At 34.8% G+C, this 23,562-nt stretch overlaps 1 protein-coding gene across 1 annotated transcript in view; it reads right to left on the bottom strand.

The window, feature by feature from the left end:
* Positions 1 to 23,562, bottom strand: part of DACH2 (dachshund family transcription factor 2) — a 605,734-nt gene that overhangs the window by 209,769 nt on the left and 372,403 nt on the right. Inside the window, exon 4 of the mRNA XM_036839293.1 lies at positions 6,068 to 6,199. Within this exon, the coding sequence (XP_036695188.1) occupies positions 6,068 to 6,199 (132 nt within the window). The remainder of the gene's footprint in view (positions 1 to 6,067; positions 6,200 to 23,562) is intronic.

Here is a 23,562-nt window from a genome sequence, read left to right as displayed (position 1 = left end):
ATGTGAATATTAGTACTCTTGATGTGGCCCCAAAGGTCCCTGAAACGATCCTTATATTTTAAAATTTGTTTTTCTTTTTGCCCTTCTGATTGGGTGATTTCTATTATTCTATCTTCCAGATCACTTATGTCTTCTTCTGTATCACCTAATCTGCTATTACTTCCTTCTAGTGTATTTTTTATTTCAGTTATTGTATTCTTCAGCTCTGACTGGTTATTTTTTTTTTTATATTTTCTAGTTCTTTGTTAAAATTCTCACTGTGTTCATCTATTCTTATCTCAAGTTCAGTTAGTATTCTTATTACTATTGCTTTGAACTCTTTATCAGGTAAATTATCTCTGTTTCATTAGAGTGTTTCAGGTTTTTTTCTTTTTCTTTCATTTGAAACATATTCCTATGTCTTATTTTGTTTAACTTTCTGTGTCTCTATGAAATTATGTGAAACAGTACCTATCCTGATCTTGAAGGCAGGTCCTTGTGTGGAAGCACCCCTATGCAGTCTGTGTGTGCCCTGTGGCTTTGGTCAGAGAGCTGGATCTGAAGTGAGCACAAGCTGTGTCTTCCCCTTGGATGTCCAGCCACCACCTTGGTTGGTAAGACTGGATTTGGAGAGGCTAGAGCCAGAGCCAAGTGTGAGCCAGGGCTTTTCCTAGGCTCAGTGGTCATTACCACTTTAAGGGCTGGGGCTGGGGCAGGGACCAAGGGGCTTGTAGCATGAGCCCCGAGGTAGATTTTTTGTCTCCAGGTTTTGATGTTAGTCTCTTTCTAGATTGGGGTCATGACTGGGGCCTGAGGGCTTGGTGCTGCACTTCTGTGCTGGCTTAACTTTTTCCTCACCATGTGCACCTTAGTTAGAGACTGGGTTGGAACCAGAGGTTTTGGTGCCACACTACTGAGCTGGTTTCAGTCCACTGGGAATGGCGGTCTCCACCCTGCAAACAATTTTGCTCCCCACAAAAGGGGGAAGGACACACTTGCTAGCAATGGCTGCTTCCACCCTTGTCAGAGACAGGGCCAGGGTCCAAGCCAGCTTTATTCCTTCCAAGTGTGCACTCTCTCATTGGCAATGGCAAGAGAGACTGGAGTAAGAGCCTGGTGCAGGCTGGGGCATACTGGGGTTGTCCTGGCAAGCCAGCCAGAGCCCCAGGCACTTTGCAATCTGTTGTCATCACACTGTGACCAGGAGTAAGCAAGCTTGTGCATGGGCTCTTCAAGAGCAGTCTTGGTTTCTTATAGATCTCCAGTAAGCCTCACTGGTTTTCAAACAAGCTAAGGGAGCTCATCCTCCTTGTCAGACCCCATGGCTGGGGTGCCTAATATGTGGCTCGTACCCTTCACTCCCCAGAGAGGATCCCAGAGCCCATGATATCCTCCTCCTTTTCTGGGTCCACAGCTAGGGATGTGGGACCCAACCAGATCACTTATCCTCCCTTCCTGCCAGACTCTGCATGGATCTTTCTTTACAGCCTTGGTTGCAGAAAAGCCATTCTGCCAGTCTCCAGCTCATATTCAGAAAGAGCTGCTCCACATGTAGTTGTATTTTTGATGTGCTTGTGAGGGCAAGTGAGCTCAGTGTCCTCCTACTCTGCCATCTTAACATATTGTATATTGATTTTGTATACTGCATCTTTACTGAATTCATTTTTTAGTTCTAATTGTTTTATTGTTGTTGAGTTTTCTACATATATGATCATGCCATCTGCAAATAGAAATAACTTTACTTCTTCCTTTCAGATTTGGGTACTTTTTCTTCTTTTTACTTACCTAATTGCTCTGGCTAGGACTTCCAGTAATATGTTGAGCAGGTGTTGAGAGTGGGCATCCTTGTTTTGTACCGGAACATAGAGGGAAAGCTTTATGTTTTTCTCCATTGATTATGATGTTAGCTGTGGGCTTTTCATATATGGTCTATAAGCTGTGAGTTAATTTTCTTTTACACCTTTTCGTTAAGTTTTAATCATAAATGGATGTTGAACTTTGTCAAATGCTTTTTCTGTGCCCATTAATATAATCATGTGGTTTTATTCTTTCATTTAATTTTTTTGTATCACACTGATTATTTGCATATGTTAAACCAACATTGCATCCCAGGGATAAATCCCTCTTGGTCATGGTGTGTGATCCTTTTAATGTGCTGTTAAAATTGGTTTGCTAGTATTTTATTGAGAATTTATGCCTCTATACTCATCAGTAATATTGGCCTTTAATTTTTTCTTGTAGCATCTTTATCTGGAATTATTATCAGTGTAATGCTAGGCTTGTAAAATGAGTTTGGGAGTACTGCCTCCCATTCAATTTTTGGAAGAGTTTGAAAAAGATTGGAGTTAATTTTTTAGACGTTGGTAAAATTCACCAGAGAAACCATCTGGAGCTGGGTTGTTGTTGGTGGTGGTGGTGGCTTTTTTGTTTTTTGTTTTTGTTTTTGTTTTTTTGGTTGGGAGGTTTTTGATTACTGATTCAACTTCGTTACTAGTAATTGATTTATCCATGTTTCTATTTCCTCTTGATTGAGTTTTGGTAGGTTGTATATTTCTAGGAATTTATCAATTTCCTCTAGGTTATCCAGTCTGTTCATGTATAGTTGTGCTTATTAGTCCTGTGTGATCCTTTATGTTACTGAGGTACCATTTAAATGCCTGCTCTTTTATTCTTGATTTTATTTATCTAAGTCTTCTCTCTTTTATCTTTGTCTAATTAAGGTTTTGTTGATTTTATCTTTTCAAAAAAAACCAACCTTAGTTGTGTTGATTTTTTTTCTATTGTTTTCTAATTCTCCACTTGATTTATTATTTATTTATTTAGTATTTATTTATTTATTATAATTTATTTATTATTTCCTTCTGCTAACTTCTGGCTTGGTTTGTTCTTTTTCTAGTTCCTTGAGGTGTAAAATTAGATTGTTTATTTGATACTTTGTATTTTTTAAATATAAACTTCCCTCTTAGTACTACTTTTGCTGCATTCCATAGTTTTAGTATGTTTTATTTTCATTTTTATTTGTCTCCAGATACTTTTTAAATGTTCTTTTGATTTCCTCTCTTGACTTTCCTCAATGGTTGCTCAAGAGAGTATTGCTTATTTTCCACATATTTATAAATTTTCCCATTTTCTTGCTGTCATTGATTTCTAGTTTCATTTCACTGTGGTTGGAAAAGATACTTGGTATAATTTTAATCTTCATAAATTTGTCAAGACTTGGTTTGTGACCTATCATGGGATCTATCCAGAAAAATGTTCTATGTGTGCTTTAAAAGAATGTGTATTCTTCTGCTGTTAGGTAGAAAGTTCTGTAAGTTTCTGTTATATCCATCTGGTTTATAGTGTTGTTAAAGTAAGATTTTTCTTTATTGCTTTTCTGTCTGGATATTGTATCCATTATTGTAAGTGGGATATTGAATTTCCCTACTATTATTGTATTGCTGTCAATTTCTGCCTTCAGATCTGTCAATGTTTTCTTTATACATTTAAGTGTTCTTCTACTGGGTACACATATATTTATAAATGTTATATCTTCCTATTGAATTGACCCTTTTATAATTATATAATGACCTTCTTTGTTTCTACAAATAGTTTAAGACTTAAAGTCCATTTTTTCTGATATAACTATAGCCACTTTTACTTTATTTCGGTTACCATTTGCATGGTATATCTTTTTCCATCACTTCACTTTCAACCTAACCATATTGCTGGATCTTATTTATTTTTTATCCATTCAGTGCATTTTAATTGATGAGTTTAATCCATTTACATTTAAAGTCAAGCACAGTGACTACTCTAATTCCATTTCTATAACATCAAGTATAACATACATAGATGGAAACCTAATACTTTCTTTTTTCACAAAGATGGATACCTGGAGTTAAGTCAGCTTACAGTTAACCAGGAAAATTAACTATTTACTAAGTTAGAAATTAGGTAACCAGTATAGCTCTCAAAATATTTTTTGTTGTTTTGTTATAAAGGAACAACATAGAAGTTTTATAGAAAGTCTTTTTCAGAAACTGGTATACCTGAGAAAAACATGACAGAAATTATTCCTTGAGATCCTACTAATTTTTATTGGTACAAAAAATTCTTTTTATTTGCAATGGCTTCCTGTAAAATGTTGGTCACTTCCAAGACACCAAAAAATTATAAAGCCAGTATCAGTTAAAAGAGGCGTTAAGACTAAGAAATTGATCATAAGTTTATTACTGTATCCTCATCATAAAAACAACTTTATTCCAGAGGTTAAATAAAATAAAATTCCTGGGCTTCCCTGGTGGCCCAGTGGTTAAGAATCCTCCTGCTAATGCAGGGGACATGGGTTCAAGCCCTGGTCCGGGAAGATCCCACCTGCCGTGGAACAACTAAGTCCATGTGCCACAACTACTGAGCCTGTGCTCTAGAGCCCACGAGCTACAACTACTGAGCTGGCGTGCCACAACTACTGAAGCCTGCATGCCTAGAGCCTGTGCTGCACAACAAGAGAAGACACCACAATGAGAAGCCTGCACACCGCAACGAAGAGTAGCCCCCGCTCACCACAACTAGAGAAAGCCCGTGCATAGCAATGAAGACACAACACAGCCAAAAATGAACATAAATTTTAAAAAAATTCCTGTTGCAAAACAACATTGAAGTGGAGGAAGAATGTGAAAAGAATAAACATTTTGGACTTAACCATATATGGGATTGAAACTTAGCTCTGCCACTTACTAGCTTTGTGATTATGGGCAAAGCCAAAACATTCTGTTCCTCTGTTTCCCAATCTGCAAAAATTGGAATATTAAAAATTCCCTCTTTTCCAAAAATTTGGTAAGAAATACATGAGTTAACATGGGAGATAGAAGATGAATAAATTTGGGGGATGTAATGTACAACATTGTAATTAGCATTAATGATACTCCATTAAATACTTGAAACTTGCTAAGCGATACAATCTTAAAATTTCTCACTACACAAAAGAAATGATAATTATGACATGACAGAGGTGTTAGTTAACACGGTTGTGATAATCATATTGTAATGTATAAGTGTATCAAATCAATACTTTGTACACCTCAAACTTACACAATGTAAAACTGAGCATGCTTCCATTTATTCCCCACTGTGAGCACTGGTTGGAGACCATTCTCACTCTATAATTCACCATGAACACTTCAGCTTTAAATGAGTTTATCATACTGATTTGACTCAATAATGTCCCTCTTTAATTCCTCTTTCCTTTTCCCTCCAAAATAAAGACTTACCATGCTTGAAATTCTAGAAGCCAAAAAGAAGAGAGAAAAAGCTGCTACTTATTTGCCTATCACATTATATTGAATTTAACTGCAAACGCAGACTGGAAGCCTGTGGCTCCTAAGACCATCCTAGGTTGCCCCTTATTATTCCCCACTAAAATTACACTTTATTTATTTATTTATCCATTCATGTATGTTGATAGTTATAATCCCACCTACTTCCAAAAGAGATCTCAGGGGTGATCTTATGATCAAGTTAAGGTATAGTTATCACAGGGTCAAGGGAAAAAAAAACAGTTACTAAGAAAGGAGGGGACATTCCACTCCACAGGCATCTTTCTCTTGTCTCCCCTTTTTCCATCTTTTTTTCTTTGCTTCTTCTTGTTCTACATCTTTTCTTTAGCCCCTGCCAATAATATCTCAAGCCTCCCAGCACCCTCACTTATCTAAGGAGGTGGTACTCCAGCTTGAAGCAAAGGTGGATTCTCAGAACTGCATTTCAGTGGCAAATTATTTAGAGAAAAATGAAGAAGCCTGAGGTGAAACTGAAGGAGGGAGCTTTTAGCAATCAAAACGTGCAATAGTTAGCACTATAAAAATTAGAATTTAACCCCACCACAACAAAACAATGGAGATAAATCAATGTTTCCTGAAATGGGATCCTGACCCATAATAGTTTTCTAATTTCAATGTACAAGTTAGAGGTAGGGTTAAGCCTCCTTTTGTACTAACTGCTGATAATCAAAGTACACATATTATTCTCTCCTTTCCCCTCAGCCCTCCTCTCTCCCTTCCCAGAATAAAGCAATGAGAGTCACCTGCTTTGGATTCCTGAAGACACTCACCTGTATTAGAATTAAAATCATCAGGCTCTGATTCGGTCCCATTTTGGCTTCCATTTCCCTGAAGAGTGTTCATAGCCATAAGCTTCATCTTCTGCAGCTTCATCGCCTCAGCCATTGCTGCAGCTGTTATACCTAAAACCAGAACCATTCCTTTTAAAACAGGGACCATTTCTTAATGTAATTGAAGACTGGATACATTTCTTTAACAGGCCTATGCTGCACAGGACAAGCCAAAAGTAAACCCCAAGTCTAATTTATGAATAATATCCTTTAACAAAGTAATTTTCAACTCCTGTAATAACTTTTTCTTACAATGGACAGTTTGAAAACCTGAAAAAGCATTAAATATGGGTCTGATTCCCAATTGAAAACAGCACAGAGAAAACAAACAGCATAATGTGAAAATTGTCTGAGAAATTCCAAAACTCTTGCTAATGTGTTCTGGTGTCTATTAAGAGCTCTGGACAGTTGTTTTAGACAGAGCTCACCATGCACTAAAATCCATCTAAAACAACATTGTCGGAGGAAGCACTCTGAAATGCTAGAAGGAACGACTTTCTAGTGAATATCCTTGCTGGCACTTCTGCTAAAGAATGGGCTACCTTCTTTATGAGAGTTACCTTAGAAAGAAGAATTAAGGGGAGGAAACACAAAGTAGTCTTTATACCCTTTTACTGGCCTCCTTCTTATATACTGAGGGACCAAATAAATGAAAACATGGCAGGCCACCTCTGAAAGTGTGCCAGCCCTTGTAGTATAATTACATTCTTTTGTATTAATATAAGGCAATTTTTAAAACTCTATATAATGGTACAAAGAGTTAGGAATAAAAAACCCAAAGATAAAATATGAGTGCTTAAGTTTGAAATTCTTCCTCCTAGGAAGTCTATATCCAGCAAAACCATAGAAATATATCAGGAAATAGGTACTAAAAATAGATCAATCTGTACTCCACCAATGCCCTTCAAGACATCTAGTGAATTCAACTAAATTATTTTTAAATAGTATTGAAATCCCTAACCATCTACTGGTGCACTGGTACCATGCACCAAAAAGAAAAAAAAAAAAATCTGGCAGATTTAAAACAGCATTTTAGAATTCAGTGAAATCATTCTCCCCTGCAAATGCAAATCAAAGAAAAGAAGGCATGTACTGGTTGTTGCAAAAGAGTGGAGGTTCCTTAAAAGACTAAAAATAGAACTACCATATGACCCAGCAATCCCATTACTGGGATATACCCTGAGAAAACCATAATTCAAAAAGACACATGCACCCCAATGTTCACTGCAGCACTATTTACAATACCCAGAACATGGAAGCAACCTAAATGTCCACCAACAGATGAATGGATAAAGAAGATATGGTACATATATATGCAGTGGAATATTACTCAGCCATAAAAAGGAGCGAAATTGGGTCATTTGTAGAGATGTGGATGGACCTAGAGACTGTCATACAGAGTGAAGTAAGCCAGAAAGAGAGAAACAAATATCATATATAAACACATAGGTGGAATGGTACAGATGAGTGGTATAGATGAAAATGGTACAGATGAAACTACTTGCAAAGCAGAAATAGAGACATAGATGTAGAGAACAAACATGTGGCCCAGGGGGGTAAGGGGGGGGTGGGGTGAATTGGGAGATTGGGATTGACATATATACACCACTAGGTATAAAATAGATAGCTAATAAGGACCCGTTGTATAGCATGGGAAACTCTACTCAGTGCTCTGTGGTGACCTAAATGGGAAGGAAATCCAAAAAGGAGGGGATATGTGTATACATATGGCTGGTTCACTTCGCTGTGTAGCAGAAGCTAGCACAACACTGTAAAGCAACTATACCCCAATTTTAAAAAAAGAAAATATAACTACTATTATTAGCAAAATCTGATTCTAAGGGGCAGGGTGAATCCTTATCAAAGGTGTAAGGGGAAGTAAGTACAGCCTAGAACATCTAACTGTCTATGTTTGGTGGAATCACTGAGGTTCTGTTTTGCCACTCTGCACTTTTTACAACACATGGAAAACACAAAATGAAGCAAACTTTCCACCACATTAGCTTGTCTATGAATCATGGCAAAGAAAGTATCTGAAAGAAAATTGCTTTAATCTCTGAAATGATGGTATACATTTGTATATTTTCTAGATAGTCCCAGAGATTTTCTTGCCATATTTAGCATTACTGAATTACAATCGCTCAAATTGGCCTGTCCAAAATCCTAGGGTAACTCTGGGCAGAAAATATGATGGCAATGATTTAAACAAAGGGATCCTGCTTAGGACTGCTAGGTTTGAGTGCCCCAAAAATGAAAATGTATCAGGAAAAGTTTCCAAAATTTATATCAGCTCCCCCGACTAGCAATTCAGAACTGGATCTTGACTCTAATAATTATTGAATTACTAGTTGTTCCATTATTGGTAGTATAAATAGTGGATTTTTGTGAACAATGTATGGATTCTTATGCTGTGAAAAATAAAAGTTGACAAAATATAGACAAGAAATTCCAGGTAAAATGTGTGTCTCACACAATGACACTAAGAATTAATGAGCAAGAGTCCCTTCATATTTTTAATTCATAAAAAAGGTGGTAAGTTCCAATGTCTATGCATTCTTTCAAGCAAATGCTATCTGTATGATATCAGTGAAGAAAAAATCAGTGAGCAAATTCAGAAAGTAACATTAAGGTGGTAAAGAATCATAATATAATAGCACTACAAAGATATTTAGGAGCTACCTAGTTCAATCTCTTTATTTTGAAGATGAGGAAATAGTCTCACAATGACATGTCATAGATAAGTTATTTAGGGGAAAATATGGACCAAAACTCAAGTTTCCTGATGGGATCTAGATGTATTTGTTTAAGTACTGTAGTAGTTCAAACATGAATTAATGAAAATCTCTAAAGGGATATTATTCCCTTATCACATACAGTCTCATATTATTACTTGTATTTTTATATCTCCTTACATTTGATTTGAAGTTTAGAGGCCTATCCTCTAACTCATGTTTTGTATTGCCTCATGGTCCATATTGCATTGACTTTAAACTTATGAAATCTTAAATCCTATTTGTTGAGTCTTCAGTACAGCATCTGAGTAACTGTCTTTGGGGAAAACCATAATCAAACACATGGAAAGCAATGGAAAAGATGTTATGGTTTATTTGATATTTTATTAGCAATTTATCCTTTTATTCAACTGTTCAGTTAAATTCTTAACCTCAGGATGTGGCTCAGTGTAACAATGATGGATTTAAAACAGCAAATTAGCTCCTGGCACCAAGTTCTCAAAATGCAGCCCTGGAATAACACATAAAAATAACAAGCTGATTTAGGAGCTGCTGAGTTAAATTTTACTTGGGAACCAGAATTTCAGCTCGCATTAGACAAGTAGAAAATGGTAAGTTTAATGAGAATGAAACATGCCTTTAAAAATGAAAATGCTATAATTATAGGTAAATATCTATATAAACATCTAGAAGCATAAAAGTTGTCTTTTTCAGTGACTGAGTTTGAAAATGGTACCTTTTACATTTTGTTCAAATTACATATATTTAACTGATTGAAAATAATTTGTCAAGGCAGAGACTCAGTGTTACTGGGAAAATATTCACCTTTTGCATTTTCTGATACTTGCACATTTACTTCTGTAACCTCAGCACCTTTCATTTTTGTTCACTTACTTTCATAATTGGCTCATGTATAGTCACTATAATTATTGACCAAGTCATAATGTACAGCCTTTATGATCATTTACATTCACTTCCTAATCTAAAATTCAACATAACAATATGAAAGTGTCCAACATATCATAATTTCATGTGTATGCACATGTGCACACTTGTGTGTGTATGTGATTGATTATTATTATTGTTGGTAAGTATACAAGCTCCAAATTCAGACTTAGAGTGGTGAAAATAGTTCTTAAGAGTAACAAGAACTTTAATGAATATCTAAACCAACCCCTCCATTTTACAAATGAAAAACTGAATCCTAGAGAGGAAAAGTGAGGGACTTAATACAACACAGACAGTAGAGCTAGGATGAGAACTCATGTCTCCTGACATGTACCCTTAGTGCTTTGTCCACTAAATCCCACCTTCTTAATCTTGATTTTAATTTCTTTAAAACTCTCTAAATGGGTTTGAAGAGAGGCATTTTAAGTCACTGACTAGAACAAGGGAGAAATCATGTCATATAACTTCTCAAGGCTTCAGATTACTCAATATGAAAAATGAAGGGGTTGGACTAAGTGGTCTTTACAGTCCTTTATGAAGCAATAATTCTGACTAGATTTACTTTGTACTGTATAGTTTTGTCATACTTCTGGTATTGATGTTATCCATGCATGCTCTAAAGCAAATTTTTTCTTGCACTCCTTTCTCACTAGTAAACAAGCATTAGACTTATAACTTTATGTGATCTATAGTCCTCAACCTAGAAGTGCAGTGGGGAAAAAAATCCATGGTTCGTAGAAAAATTTACAAGGGGAAAAAAGTGAATTTGTATTTGCAGCAGTGATTGAACAAAAATTAAGGCAATTTTATAGTTTCCTAATTTGTTATACTGTGCCTATCTCTTCATATTAGTTTGAAAGCTTTTCTGTTAAAACTGTGAATAAGTAAATTAACTAAAGGAGAACTATGAGTATCAAATCTTGAGGTTTACAATTAAATGAAATGGTGGGTCAGTTCATTGCAACATGGTTTTATATTTTAAAAATAGCATTTAATTAAATTAACGAAGTGTTGCATTAATAATATCCCTCCAAAAATGAAAAGCAGTTTAGATCTCCCACATTATTTCACTCTACCAGCCAAGTACTGCATGTTGGCTTGTTTGTTATTTGCATTCAAAGCTACTTTGGGTCAAGTATGATGCACTAAAACATGAATAATGAAACATCCGGTGGTATGAAATATTAATGTGATATATACCACATTGAATCTAGTGGAAACAGTTTTGAAATTCCATATAAATTAGCTGGATAAATGTAAGTCTTTTCAGAGGTTCAATTTCAGGTTCAGTTTCAGGAGACACTTATGCTCTGAACTCTGTTATTGGGAAAAACACTTGGACTCGAAAAAGATTTAGAATGCAACTAAGGGGAAAGCCATATGGATATAAGAATATAAGAATGAAAGAGCAGAGAAGCCACATGCAAGTGGTTACAGGCTACCTAAATGAAGAGCAAATAGCAAATATTACAGTGATTCTTAGGTATCACCATTCAGGGATAGATACAAAATTAAAAGCTACTCAGTTCAGCTCTATGGCTATGAGGGAAATGTTGTCAAAACACAGGTATGTGAAGTTCTCAAAACAATAGATAGCAGCTGTATTTAGCTAGACATCAGCAAAGCCATCAAATGATGTGGGCACTAGAAATCTGCTATATTGGCATGCACAGTTTGCACTCTTTGTTGAATCACAGATAGATATGAAGAGAAGATACCTCAATTGCTATGTGTATTTTATCAGAGCAAAATAAAACATATTTGGTCAAGTCAGTGATCTCTTATAAATCAAAACTGATAACAAGGATATAAAAGAAGAAAAAGGTTATTAATTCTGGCTTACTACCAAATTTGTGGCTATCCTTCTCCCGTAGTTGCTCAAAGAAAGTATTTAAGTTTCAGTTCAAGCATGTTAACCAAAATTAATTTCTATTTTGAAATGTGCTTGACTCTATGGTGCCAATAAAAATATATATTATACAATAAAATATATAACATCTGAACTATAACTTTAATTTATAGAAACAGACAGCCACAGAAAAAAGTCACATTCTTAGAAGAAAGCTGAAAAAAAAAAATAGTGATCCATTAACTCAATTTAATTTTGATTAGCAAATCAATAATAACAGTAATCAACTGAAGTGAGGCCTACATTTAGATGATTTGGTATTGCTCTGCAGCAGGTATCACCAATTAATAGAAATGAGAAAGATTATCATTTACAGAATTAATAGAAGAGAAAGAGAAACAAACCTAGCCAAGTTCAAATTTTTAACAAAAATCATTTGCCTTCAGATACATTCCAGATTGAAAAGGAAATTCAGTGTACTAAATGTATTTTTGAAATATGCATTTCAGGTAATTGGAAGATGTTTAGGATGATATAGTTTAAGACTTCTGGTTTTCCCTTGTATCTGCCATAAGTGCCAGAGAATCAACTGTGCAATGGATTCTCCACTCTTCTAGATAGTAGTTCTCAAACACTGCCATGGTCTGCTGCCCATAGAGCTACTAAAATGATTCTTTGTTATTTGTATTCAACATTATGACATTTGCATCCTAAATATTTATATACTACTTAAATAAAAACCAAAATATCCAGCAAAACATCTTGAAACATTGATTGGTCAAAAACCCCTGCATTTTAAGATAATCTGCATATTTATGATAATAAAGGTGTAATATATAACATCAGGAAAGACCTGAGAAAATTGCAAGGAGAGTGCTTGCCTGGCCCAAATTATGATGTAAAAAATACTGCATGAGGAATCATAAGGTCTGGATATTAAATCTGGACTTATCTATAGCTAGTTATATGCCTATCTGAGTCACTTTACACTCTCTCAGAATCAATATTCTTGTCTTAAAAATGAGGTTCATGGAAGCAGCCATGATGTCCTTCAATAGGTAAATGGATAAATAAAATGTGGTACATCCAGGCAATGGAATATTATTTAGCGCTAAAAACAAAAATGTCAGTGGTTGTCAGGGATGGAGCCAGGGTGGGAGGCGGGGGCCGGGGACAAATAGGGAGAGCACGGCATTTTTAAGGCACTGAAAATACTGTGTAACATCATAATGATGCATATGTCATTATACATTTGTCCAAACCCACAGAATGCACGACACCAAGAATGAACTCTAAGGTATACTATAGACTTCGGATTATAATGTTGGGTCAACGTAGGTTCATCCTTAGTAACAAATGTACCATTCTGCTGAGTGATATTGATAATAGGGGAGACTATGCATTTGTGGATGTAGGGGGTATATGGGAAATCTCTATATCTTCCTCTCAACTTTTATTATAAACCTAAAACTGCTCTAAAAATATTTTCCTTAAAAATATGAGGTTCAGGCTTCCCTGGTGGCGCAGTGGTTGGGAGTCTGCCTGCCGATGCAGGGGACGCAGGTTCGAGCCCTGGTCTGGGAGGATCCCACGTGGCGCGGAGCGGCTGGGCCCGTGAGCCACGACCGCTGGGCGTGCGCATCTGGAGCCTGTGCTCCGCAACGGGAGAAGCCGCAACGGTGAGAGGCCCACGCACCCCGATGAAGGGTGGCCCCAGCTTGCCGCGACTGGAGAGGGCCCTCGCGCAGAAGCGAAGACCCAACACAGCCATAAAATAAATAAAAATAATAAATAAATTTAAAAAAATATATATGAGGTTCAATCCACCATTAACTTTCAATGAGTCTACATAGAATAATTACTTCCAAGATAACCATTTATTGACTTGTCATATATTAATTTTATATGTTAATCATGTCTCCCCTATCTAGGCTGTAACCTCCTTACTTGAAGAAACTATGTATTATTCTTAACTTTTTTGCATTCCTTGGTGCCTGACATAGTAGTGGGTAGTTGGTGGTGGCCAGTGAATGCCTGCAGAATAACCAATGGGTATTGTGAGAGACACTGCCAGGAGGAAGAAAAAGGTCTACTTTACTTGCCCAACACTAGTAATTGTGCATGGTTTTCTAGTAGTAGGACTATTTTGCATTCTCTCCACAATCACATTCTGCCTGACCTTCCTGCCAAGACATGACAACAAACATAAGAAGTGGGGAAAGAGATGGTTCACTCAAACACTGGAACTGCCAATAGTTCTGTGTTTGTTTTACTCTTTCACTGTCTGATGGTGCCATTCTTTATCATCAGCTTATGCTTACTGAAGAAGTATATGTCAAGAATCTGTTTTAGAAGGAAAAGCAATGTGCTATATTAAACATAATTATGTGAAAAATTTTGCAACAGAATTAGTCTTATTTGCAATTTAAGGAGCACATGAAGTTAACCATAGGTGTATTGATGTAAACATATGAATAAATGTATGGTCACATCTCAGAGGCTTCCATTTGTATAATATTTTAATAAATGTGAATGCTAATTCTTTTAAATCTAAAACTTTAAAGAGACTAATTCTAAAACTCTGGAGAAATATAGACAAAAGAAGAAAGTCTAAATTATGCCGACTATGATAATAATATTCAATTGTATGTATATGTTCCTACATGTTTTGAAATATATATATATTGATAACTATGTCTCTATTAGCTATCAGAATGTGTAATTAGTTGGAGCTACCTGAAACAACCAACAACATGAACATTTGCTATATGAGTTACAAGGCACAGTAAATAGGTACCGTGAGAACCTGGCTCTTATTCTTGAATCTTCAAAGGACACAAGGTATCTTGCAAGATTATTTTTCAAAGTTTACGTTACTTTGCCTCATAAAATGCAGTGTGATAACTCAAGACCTTTGTCATTTTTGAAACATACCAGTCAATTACATTTTTAATAACCAAGTATAATAAAAGATTTTGGTATTGTTATTTCCATATTAAAACTACACTCTCTAAATTTCTAGGACCAGAAACACCTGGCTGTCAGAGTGTTGACATGGCCAAGCATTCTTCCACAACATATGAAGTTTTACTTTAAATTGAGCTGCCTTTCTTCTGAGAGCAGTATCATTGCCAAGATGGGCAGGGTTTAGGGCATTATGAGGTATTGCCATACAACACTAAAAAAATATCCAGTGGGCATGATTTTCCCCTAAAATTGCTGTGGAGAATATTATCCTCAGTTAAGATACTAAGATGACATAGTTGAACTACAAGCATCCAATATTTCATTATAGCCCAGTAGAACAGATAGTTACAAAGGAGAATTCTGGCTCCTATCCATCCTTCTCAAAAACATCTTTATCTGATCATACACGAGTTATGACACGAGTTAGTTAGTGCTTGGGTGACAGAAAAATAATTTGAAATTAAATAACTAGGCCAGATCATTAATAGAGGACACACACACACACACACACACAATAAAAATGATTCTTCACGGAGCTGGGGGCTAATGAATGACTTATAAGGTGGCACATACTTTCTGGTTTCCCAAATTCCATCACAGTCCTATTAACAGTAAATTCAGAGAGAGATACAAAGCATTTTTTCTGCTTCAACCAATAGCTTGAGGTTGCTAAAGGGGGACACTAACTCAAATGGATCAAATGAAATAGAAGCCCTAAAGAAATTTATCTCTTTTCTAACCTTTTTTTAAGTCAGAATTCCAAACATTTTGGTAATAATGTCTGACCTCAGAACTGCTATAGCTAGAGATAAACACACAGCTGGGAGATAGATGCGGACAGATTAGTCCAGCAAAATGTTAGGAACACTACACCATGTTGATGATGAGACAAGGAACTCCATCTTTTGTGGCTTGTGAATTTCCATGGCTTTTGTTCCTGTGAATAAGATACTATGTCCGGAACCAATAAATAAGAACAGAATCATTATCCCAGATTCCAGCTCTCCAAACTATGTTCTATTTAATCCCTTTCATTTCAATTTATTTGTGCCTTTTTCTTTGTTATCCTCCTAGGTCTTTGATATTTTTGAAAGACCATGTTTCCATTAAGAGTGTAGTAATTTGTGCAAACAGATTGTCATAAATAATGGCTTTCTCTAGTTAAAGGTATCATTTCAACGTGATCTATACCACCATTCTTCCTGTTGGTGATCCTAGTAATGAAGCCCCTTCAACTCTGTCAAATTAAACAACTTTTTAACAAGTTATTACTCTCTACATTTGTAAGGAACAGAGCCTTAGTTTAGTTATATGTGCTTTTTTTTTTTTTTTTAACAGTTGCCATGTATCTCAGGAAGACTGATACATTAAAAAAAAGGTTTCCTTTGGCTGGTTGCAATTGAATTGAGAGCATAGGAACTTCAAGTTCCACATGAAATAATCAGATTTTATAGACAAAGTGCATCTTACATTTTAGTTAGAATTCCTGCTACCAGTAATTTCAAACACAGCAGATTTTAAACAGCATTACTACAAACTCATACATTATGAATCTAAAAGGGGTATCTTGATTCTGTAAAATGAACTAAGAATTTCACAATCACATTTTTATAGGTCTACATTCCTTCTTAGCTAGATTACTTAAAGAACTTCCTAAGTAATCTCCCAGGCTCTAATTCCACCCCCCCCAGTACATCCCATAATCTCTTACTTCTCAGTAATGTTTTCTTAAATAGGATTATTTTCATATTACTCACCCACATTAAAAAATTTTTAGTGGTCCACCACTGCCTATAGAATAAAGTCCAGAACTCTTAATCTGGTATTTACAACCTCCCGCAATCTGCTTCCACCCAACTCTACAGGTAAAGCTCCACTTTTTTTCCATCATATACTGCACACTCTAACTAGACTGAACACTCTGTTGCCCATACAAACCCAGTACTAGCTCATCTTCACACCTTTGTAGATTGTCTCTTTTGTCTGGAATGCTTTTATTCCTGTCTTGACAGCTGCAGCCTAAATAATCTTTAAGGCACAATTTAAATGCCATCAACTCCAAAAAGCTTTAATTCCTATAATTGGAAATAATTCTCTTCTTTGAACATTCCCACAGTACTTTATATAGACACATTTATGTAAACATATTTGTTACTTTCTGCCTTATTATGATTATATCTATAACTAGGCCTCACTTTCCCACCTAAAAAGAAGGTTGTGAAGGCTACTGCAGGGCATTATGTCTTACTCAGTTTTGTATTCATAGCAGGATATAGAATGTTGTCTTGCTGTAGACAGTACTTGATAAATGTATGTCTAATGAATTTACCGTTCTATAGAAAAAGGTTTAGAAAAGGTGTTATAAAGATCTTCAATACTCAGAATGTAGTCATACATACGGGTAAACAGTAATCCCACACACATACATACACTGACATCAAACACCACTTTTTTCTGTTTAATTCAACTAATCACCATGTGCTGTCATGTCTCTTTTGTCTTTTATATGTCGTGGAAATTTCCTTATAGTTTACTTAATATATGAAAGAAAGAATGAAATGTACATAATCCTTCCTAGTGGTTTTAAGATATTTTTAAAACAAAGTTTTTACTTAACAAAATCTGTGGAGAAAAAGTATTTTCCTCTGATTAGTCATGTAGTAGCTATGACTGGTGAGGAGAAAATTACATTACAAATGAGCAGCTACCTGTTATCAAATTACAAGGCATTTTCATCAAAGGACCTAAAAAGGCAGCAGACTGACCAGTTAACATGTTTCTACTAACCTGGGGGGATTTTTTTCCAGTTAATAGCTTCTGAAGAATGCTTCCTTTTGATTCTTGTCTCTGACACAAAAATGATTGTCCCATTTAACCAGTCTTCTATCACATATATCAGAGAATCCTATTTACTCACACACTACTGGAACATTAAAACACAATAGAGTGATTGTCTCTAGAAGAAAAATTTAAAGATTGACATTTTTTTTACCCCAAAAGGGGGTTGAGATCAAAAGGTAACTTTAATAGATGTTTGACTAAGGTCATACTCCCAGGAAATGGAACACTGAAGATGAAAGAAAAGAATTAGGTTTGGCTTTTGATCTCAGCCAAGTCCATTTGGCATTGTTTAGCTTTTATATAATACTTCAGTTTTAGGTGATATCATGACTGAAATGAATTGGCTTTCTTCTTGAGGCTTTAATAGCTCTGTATTACTTTAGCATTTAGCAAAGTTTAGTAAAACAGATTCCTACTTTGTTAGCTGGTATTAAAATAATAGTGGCAAACACGTTTTCTTCATCTATAAGTGCCACTATCATATGATATCCATGATATATTTTCAAAAAACATAAAAGGGAGCTCAAAACCCAAAATTTTCCTATGAAATGCTCTCCAAAGAAAAGCATCATTGAAGCCACCACAAAATTGTAAATAGCAAAAGTCCTTAATTTTAAGTACACTTGAATGTACATTTTCCATGAGCTGGAAGAGTTTTATTGTTACTTTGTAGCTCATCATTGGACAATGCCAATGTAAAAGAAGAACAAAAAGCTAAGCTCACTACTATATGTCAGGCACCATGTAGGAACATTATATACATTATCTTATTTAATCTTCAAAACCACCCTATGAAAATGCAAGGACAATTATGCCGATAATACAAATGAGGAAAGTGAGAGTAGAAGAAACTGATTAGCTTTGTCAGATCATATAGTGAATAAGAAATAAGGCAGAGCTTTGAACCAAGCTTTATCTAACTCCAAAGTTCTATTTCCATGCTGCTCTTTAATTATTAAAATGCTAGAAGAAAAAAAAAGTTATTTTTCTTAGTTTCATGAATTAATGATTCTTAAAGCTACAATAATTTGATAGACTTATATATACAATACAGGCCATTATTTGAGATGTGGGGAAGAGTTATACTATTTAATTTATCAAACACTTGTCTAGATAATTCATGCCTCCCCAAATTAACTTTTGTCAAAAGCTTACAGATTATCACCCTGAAAGTTTAGGATATTGTGTTTTATTTCTTGAATAATCCTAATAATTATCTTAATGTGCCACTTCTCTTAGCAGGTGCAAGCTGTCTATAAGTATCTACATCTTGTAATGTTTAAAAAAAAAAAAAGAATAAGAGATTTCTAAGTGACAGCTTCCCATCATCTATCAAAAGACTTTACCCAGTGGATTTTTTTTACGACAAGGATCACCACAAAGATCAGTGACTCTAAAGAGAAGCTTGAGTTTCCAAATTAATATTGAATAGATTAACAAATGATTTTAGAAGGGAAAACAAAAGTCAAAGGAAACATCATATACAATAGCCTCTTTTTAACGGATCTTAAACTTTTCAACTTTATTAAAAGACAGACCCATAGTTCCTATGTCACACTAGCCTCTAAAAAGGTGGATGTCAATCAAAAAGATTAAGGACTCTCTGTACTGAAAACTGACAGCTACCCAGAATTGGAGGTCCCTGCAAATCTACTTGTCTTTGAAAAACATGGGGTAGATTAGGATACCCTCTTTCTCTCCTTTCTTTTATTTTCTTTCTTTGCTTGTCAAAAGATTATTCAGTGACATTTCTTCCTCTCCTGCACTGCCCCACTCCTCAGTCCTCTACCCTAGCACTTTCACAGTCTATCTCGATCACAAACATAAAGCACAGTAGAGAAAATAGCAAAAGAACTTTCTAACTGTTCTCTGGAACAAATCAAAATATAAACATCCTGAGGATAGAAGGCTCAGATTAAAATACTTTTGAGACTCAGATTTTACAATATGTTTGGCATTCTAATTTCAAAAGAAAAACAGACCAATATGTCAGGGGATCATTGAGGGTTTTTTTTCAATCCTTCAAGGTAAAAAGCTCTAGTAAGAGGAAGCATGTAAAAGAGAGAAAGCATACAATTAACATTTAGTGGTTATCTTCTCTGATGCCCTTTTTATGTGAATGATGGTGAGGAAGCTAGGGAAGGGTGCGATCCATGTTGCCCATGGAGAAGGAAGAATTATTCTCCATATTTCAAAACAATTAGCCAACTCCAATCCTGAAAGCAACAGGGAACAAAGCACAAGTGACAGTCTCAGCAGTTACTTGATTGATGAGAAGAGGCCATTCAACTTCATGTCCTTTGTCTATGTACAACTTTAAAGGTAACTAGATTTTCCATTTTAAAAGTTATGACCATAAAGGAACAGTTAACAGTTGACTGGAATGGTTTTACCTTTAGTGCTGAAGGGTGGAGGTGGGGGAAGGGGAAATGAAACATTTCAACCACTGAAGATCTAAATAAAGGAAAATTCAACCACTTTAATTCTATGGATATTTGGTTGAATAAGTTTGAAAAGCCATCCTTCAAACAATCATGGTTATGTTTCCCTTATGAGAGTTAAAATTTGCAACCTACGTAAAGCAGTCAGTGAATTAAAAAAAAAAACATATTTTACTTTTGTTGCAATTTTTCTCAATAAAAAAACTAGTCATTAGAAAGCTAGCTACACATATCAAAGATTGAAATAAGTTCGAGTTTAAAATATTTCTTAATGTTAAAATTATGATAAAAATTTGTGACTAGTAAAAACCTTTTTATATTTTTGACTGACATTTAATTGGAATATTTTATATTTCAGCTGCTAGAGCCTTAACAAATAGGACACTATTTCTCCTCACATCTACCTTCCAACTGCATTGCAATTTCTCTGTTTATAATGAATTGGTATTGTATTTAACGCATACCTCCATTAGCAGAACTCTAAGCATTTTCCGTTTTTAAATGTGATTAAACCATCAGAGTGATTGTAATACAACATTTCATGGTACAGTGACTAAGGCAAAATACTGTATTATCAGTCCAAGCACAATGGATACTGTGTCTTTCTGTTCATTCAGCAATTCACTTGCACAGTTCCTGTGAGGAAAAATGATAGGTGGGTATTATGCAGCATCTCAAATCCTGAGGACCATGGTTTATTTAATTGCAATGTCAGTCAGGATCTATGGCTTGAAGAAGTCTCAAGAGTTTATTGTTAATGCCACAGAGAACATAGGATGATTTTCAAAACAGTTTATTCCTTATAGGTAGATATTCTTGAGGTAAATAGGTTGATGTATTTCACAGATATTTAGGATACTAGGTTAAAAACCATTTCTCCCATATCCTTGCTTGTCCCTGTTGACTTCAGTAAAAAGAAATTCACACAGAATATTTGCCTGGGGATGCTTTTCTGGTTTTCAGGAATATTTGATTAATGTATAGAAAATAAAATATGACATAGCTCGATTGCCCGAGTCTAAACCATAGATATTCAATTACAACAGACATTGCTTTTTCAAAGGAAATTTTTACATATAATTATTGTATGCTTTTATGTGGTAGGGTTCCTAAAAGACCTATTCAAACAGGTATTTGACTATTTCAACTTCTCTTCCTTTTTTTAAAAAAAAATATTTTAGAGATCCTGGTTATACTTGATGATCAAGTTTCTTTCCCAGCATTGACAAATAATTTTCCAGTTGAAGGAAATTCATTTTAGACTATCAGGTGTATTTTCATAGAAAATTATAAATCGGTATGAATAGCTGGACTGTATGGGAGAAAACACATGACAGAGAGTATGATATTTAAAAAGCTAGAGCTGAACCTAAGTCATCATGAGAGATGATTCTGTGTACATTAAAAAATGAGCAAATAGATGTTGTAAGTAAAGTATAAAACATGGTAGGTAAGCCAATTCTACTGTGAAATTCCATGTAGCTTATATAAATGAGCAAGTATATATTCTTCTTTCTTCCCAAATCTGCCAAAACTTTCAATTTTAAAAGGTGTATTTATTTCCAAATAACTGAAATATAATTGAGTTAGATGAAACACAAGGAAGTTAGTTATAAGAAATCTAATGTAAATTATAAAAAGATAAAACTACTTATAAAAAATCTGAAAGAAAATATTGCCTTTTAACTTTGTATATTATTGTCTACCTATGTATTTGTCTATTTAAAAGATCAATATTAATAATAGTTTACATCTATATATAGATTCATAGTTTACATAAAACATTCACATATATAACATTATTTAATCATCAGAAAATTTCTACAAAGTAGTCCAATTTAAGCTTAGCACATTTCAACAAGTATATATATTATGCACTGTATAAGATATATGTATCCATTTTATATCTCTATGATATCAAATATCATAGAGAAAAACAATCAAAAGAAAACAGAAAAGTTTTTGTAAAATAATGATGCTTTCTTGCATTTTTCTTTTTTATTCATGATTAACAAAATATAGTAGTACATTTTGCACTGAACCACCAAACACCAAAATAATATTCATTGAGCTAATAAACTGTGTCTGGCAATATGATACCTTTTTAAACATACACTGTCACTGTCTCAATTCATTCACCAAATAATTCCAAAGGAATTGAAAGTTGTCTCATTTTGCAGACAGGGAAAGTGAAATGCAGACAAGTTAAAATCTTGGCCCATTCATATAACTAAATGATGGTGGAACCAGAATTCAGTGCAAAAGTTTTCACTATGGTCTAATGTTTTAATACAGAAGGCTATTTCAGGATGCATTGTTCAAAACTGGGCTTTTTAAGTTGAAAAATCCTTATTCTGTGTTGAGAAATAATGTTTTTTATCGTACTTATATTTGAGAGTTTTTTATGGTAAAAAAAGGAACTTTTTCTAATTACATTTGGCTACTTTATGTGCGCTTAACATGTACCACATGTAAGTTGACACAAATGTTACCAATATTTGTAGAAAATAAACTATTACCAATTTGGGTAGAAAATTCTTATGCTAAAACTTTAGGCAATTAAATGGCTGCTGTCCCTCTATAAGGTCAATGTAGCATAGAAGAAAGATTATAGGCTCTGGAGGCAGAGAGATTTACATTCAAATACTGTTTTAGTTACTTTGTGGATGTATGATCTTGTGCAAATTCTCAGTGTTCTCACTTATAAAATAAAGAAAATGATACTTTACAACTTGTGTGGTTGCTCTGAGGATTAAGATGGATTATGAAAATAAAACATCTGCATACACTGGGCAATCAATAAATATAATAAATATATACACAGATTATAATTATTATTAGTAGTAGTCTTTGAAATATGTAGTCTAGTTTCCACCACCAGACCATGGTGATCTGGAGATATGTAAATCCGGTTTCAAATTTCAGCTCTAACACTTTACTTTGTCCAAGTCGCTTTACCTGTCAGAACTCCAGTTTCTTCGTATGTAAACAGGGGCAACAATATCCATTCAGTGTTGTGAGTAATAAGATGAAGACAGGATAGTTTGCCTTATAAAAGATTTCCACTTGCTAATTTTGTCCCAGAAAGACGTGAAATATCACTTTAAAGGAGAAAAGAGATAAAAAAATGCAGTCGAATTGCTTCAAGAAACTCAAATCTACACTCTGACAGCAATACCTCCAGGTGAAGAAACTCTCCTTTTCTGGTTTGTGTTAAGGCCTTTTTCAGAAAGGACTGTAAGGAAAGGGTGACATTAGGCCCTGATACAGTGCTTTAGAAGCTTTCAAAGTGATCTAACACTGTATGGACTTATTCATTGTGTTCCTCTCCCAAAGAAGGCTTTGCATGGAAAAAGTATAGAATTTTAATAGACATATTCAAGAAACTTTGCTATTCTTTGCCAAATGTTGGGCAAGAACTTTTATCAATGACATAAAAGTAATCTTGTAAATGTTCTTTTTCTGTTTTTAGATTTGGGCATCTTAAACTGCTTAACCTCCTAGGTGCAGTTTGCCTTAAATGAAGATATGAATTAACCCACTTTTGTTAATGACTGAGCTGTGTTCCCTCAAAATTTTTGGCAGCTGGATTTTTAGAATTTTCCTTTAACCACAGTATGTTCCCCCAACCCTTTCTAAGCCCTTTGCTATGACATA

This window comes from Balaenoptera musculus, chromosome X (genome assembly GCF_009873245.2).
Source record: "Balaenoptera musculus isolate JJ_BM4_2016_0621 chromosome X, mBalMus1.pri.v3, whole genome shotgun sequence".
NCBI classification, from domain to species: Eukaryota; Metazoa; Chordata; class Mammalia; order Artiodactyla; family Balaenopteridae; genus Balaenoptera; species Balaenoptera musculus.
The sequence above is the reverse complement of the archived record's forward strand: the minus strand, read 5'-3'. Positions and strand labels throughout refer to the sequence as shown.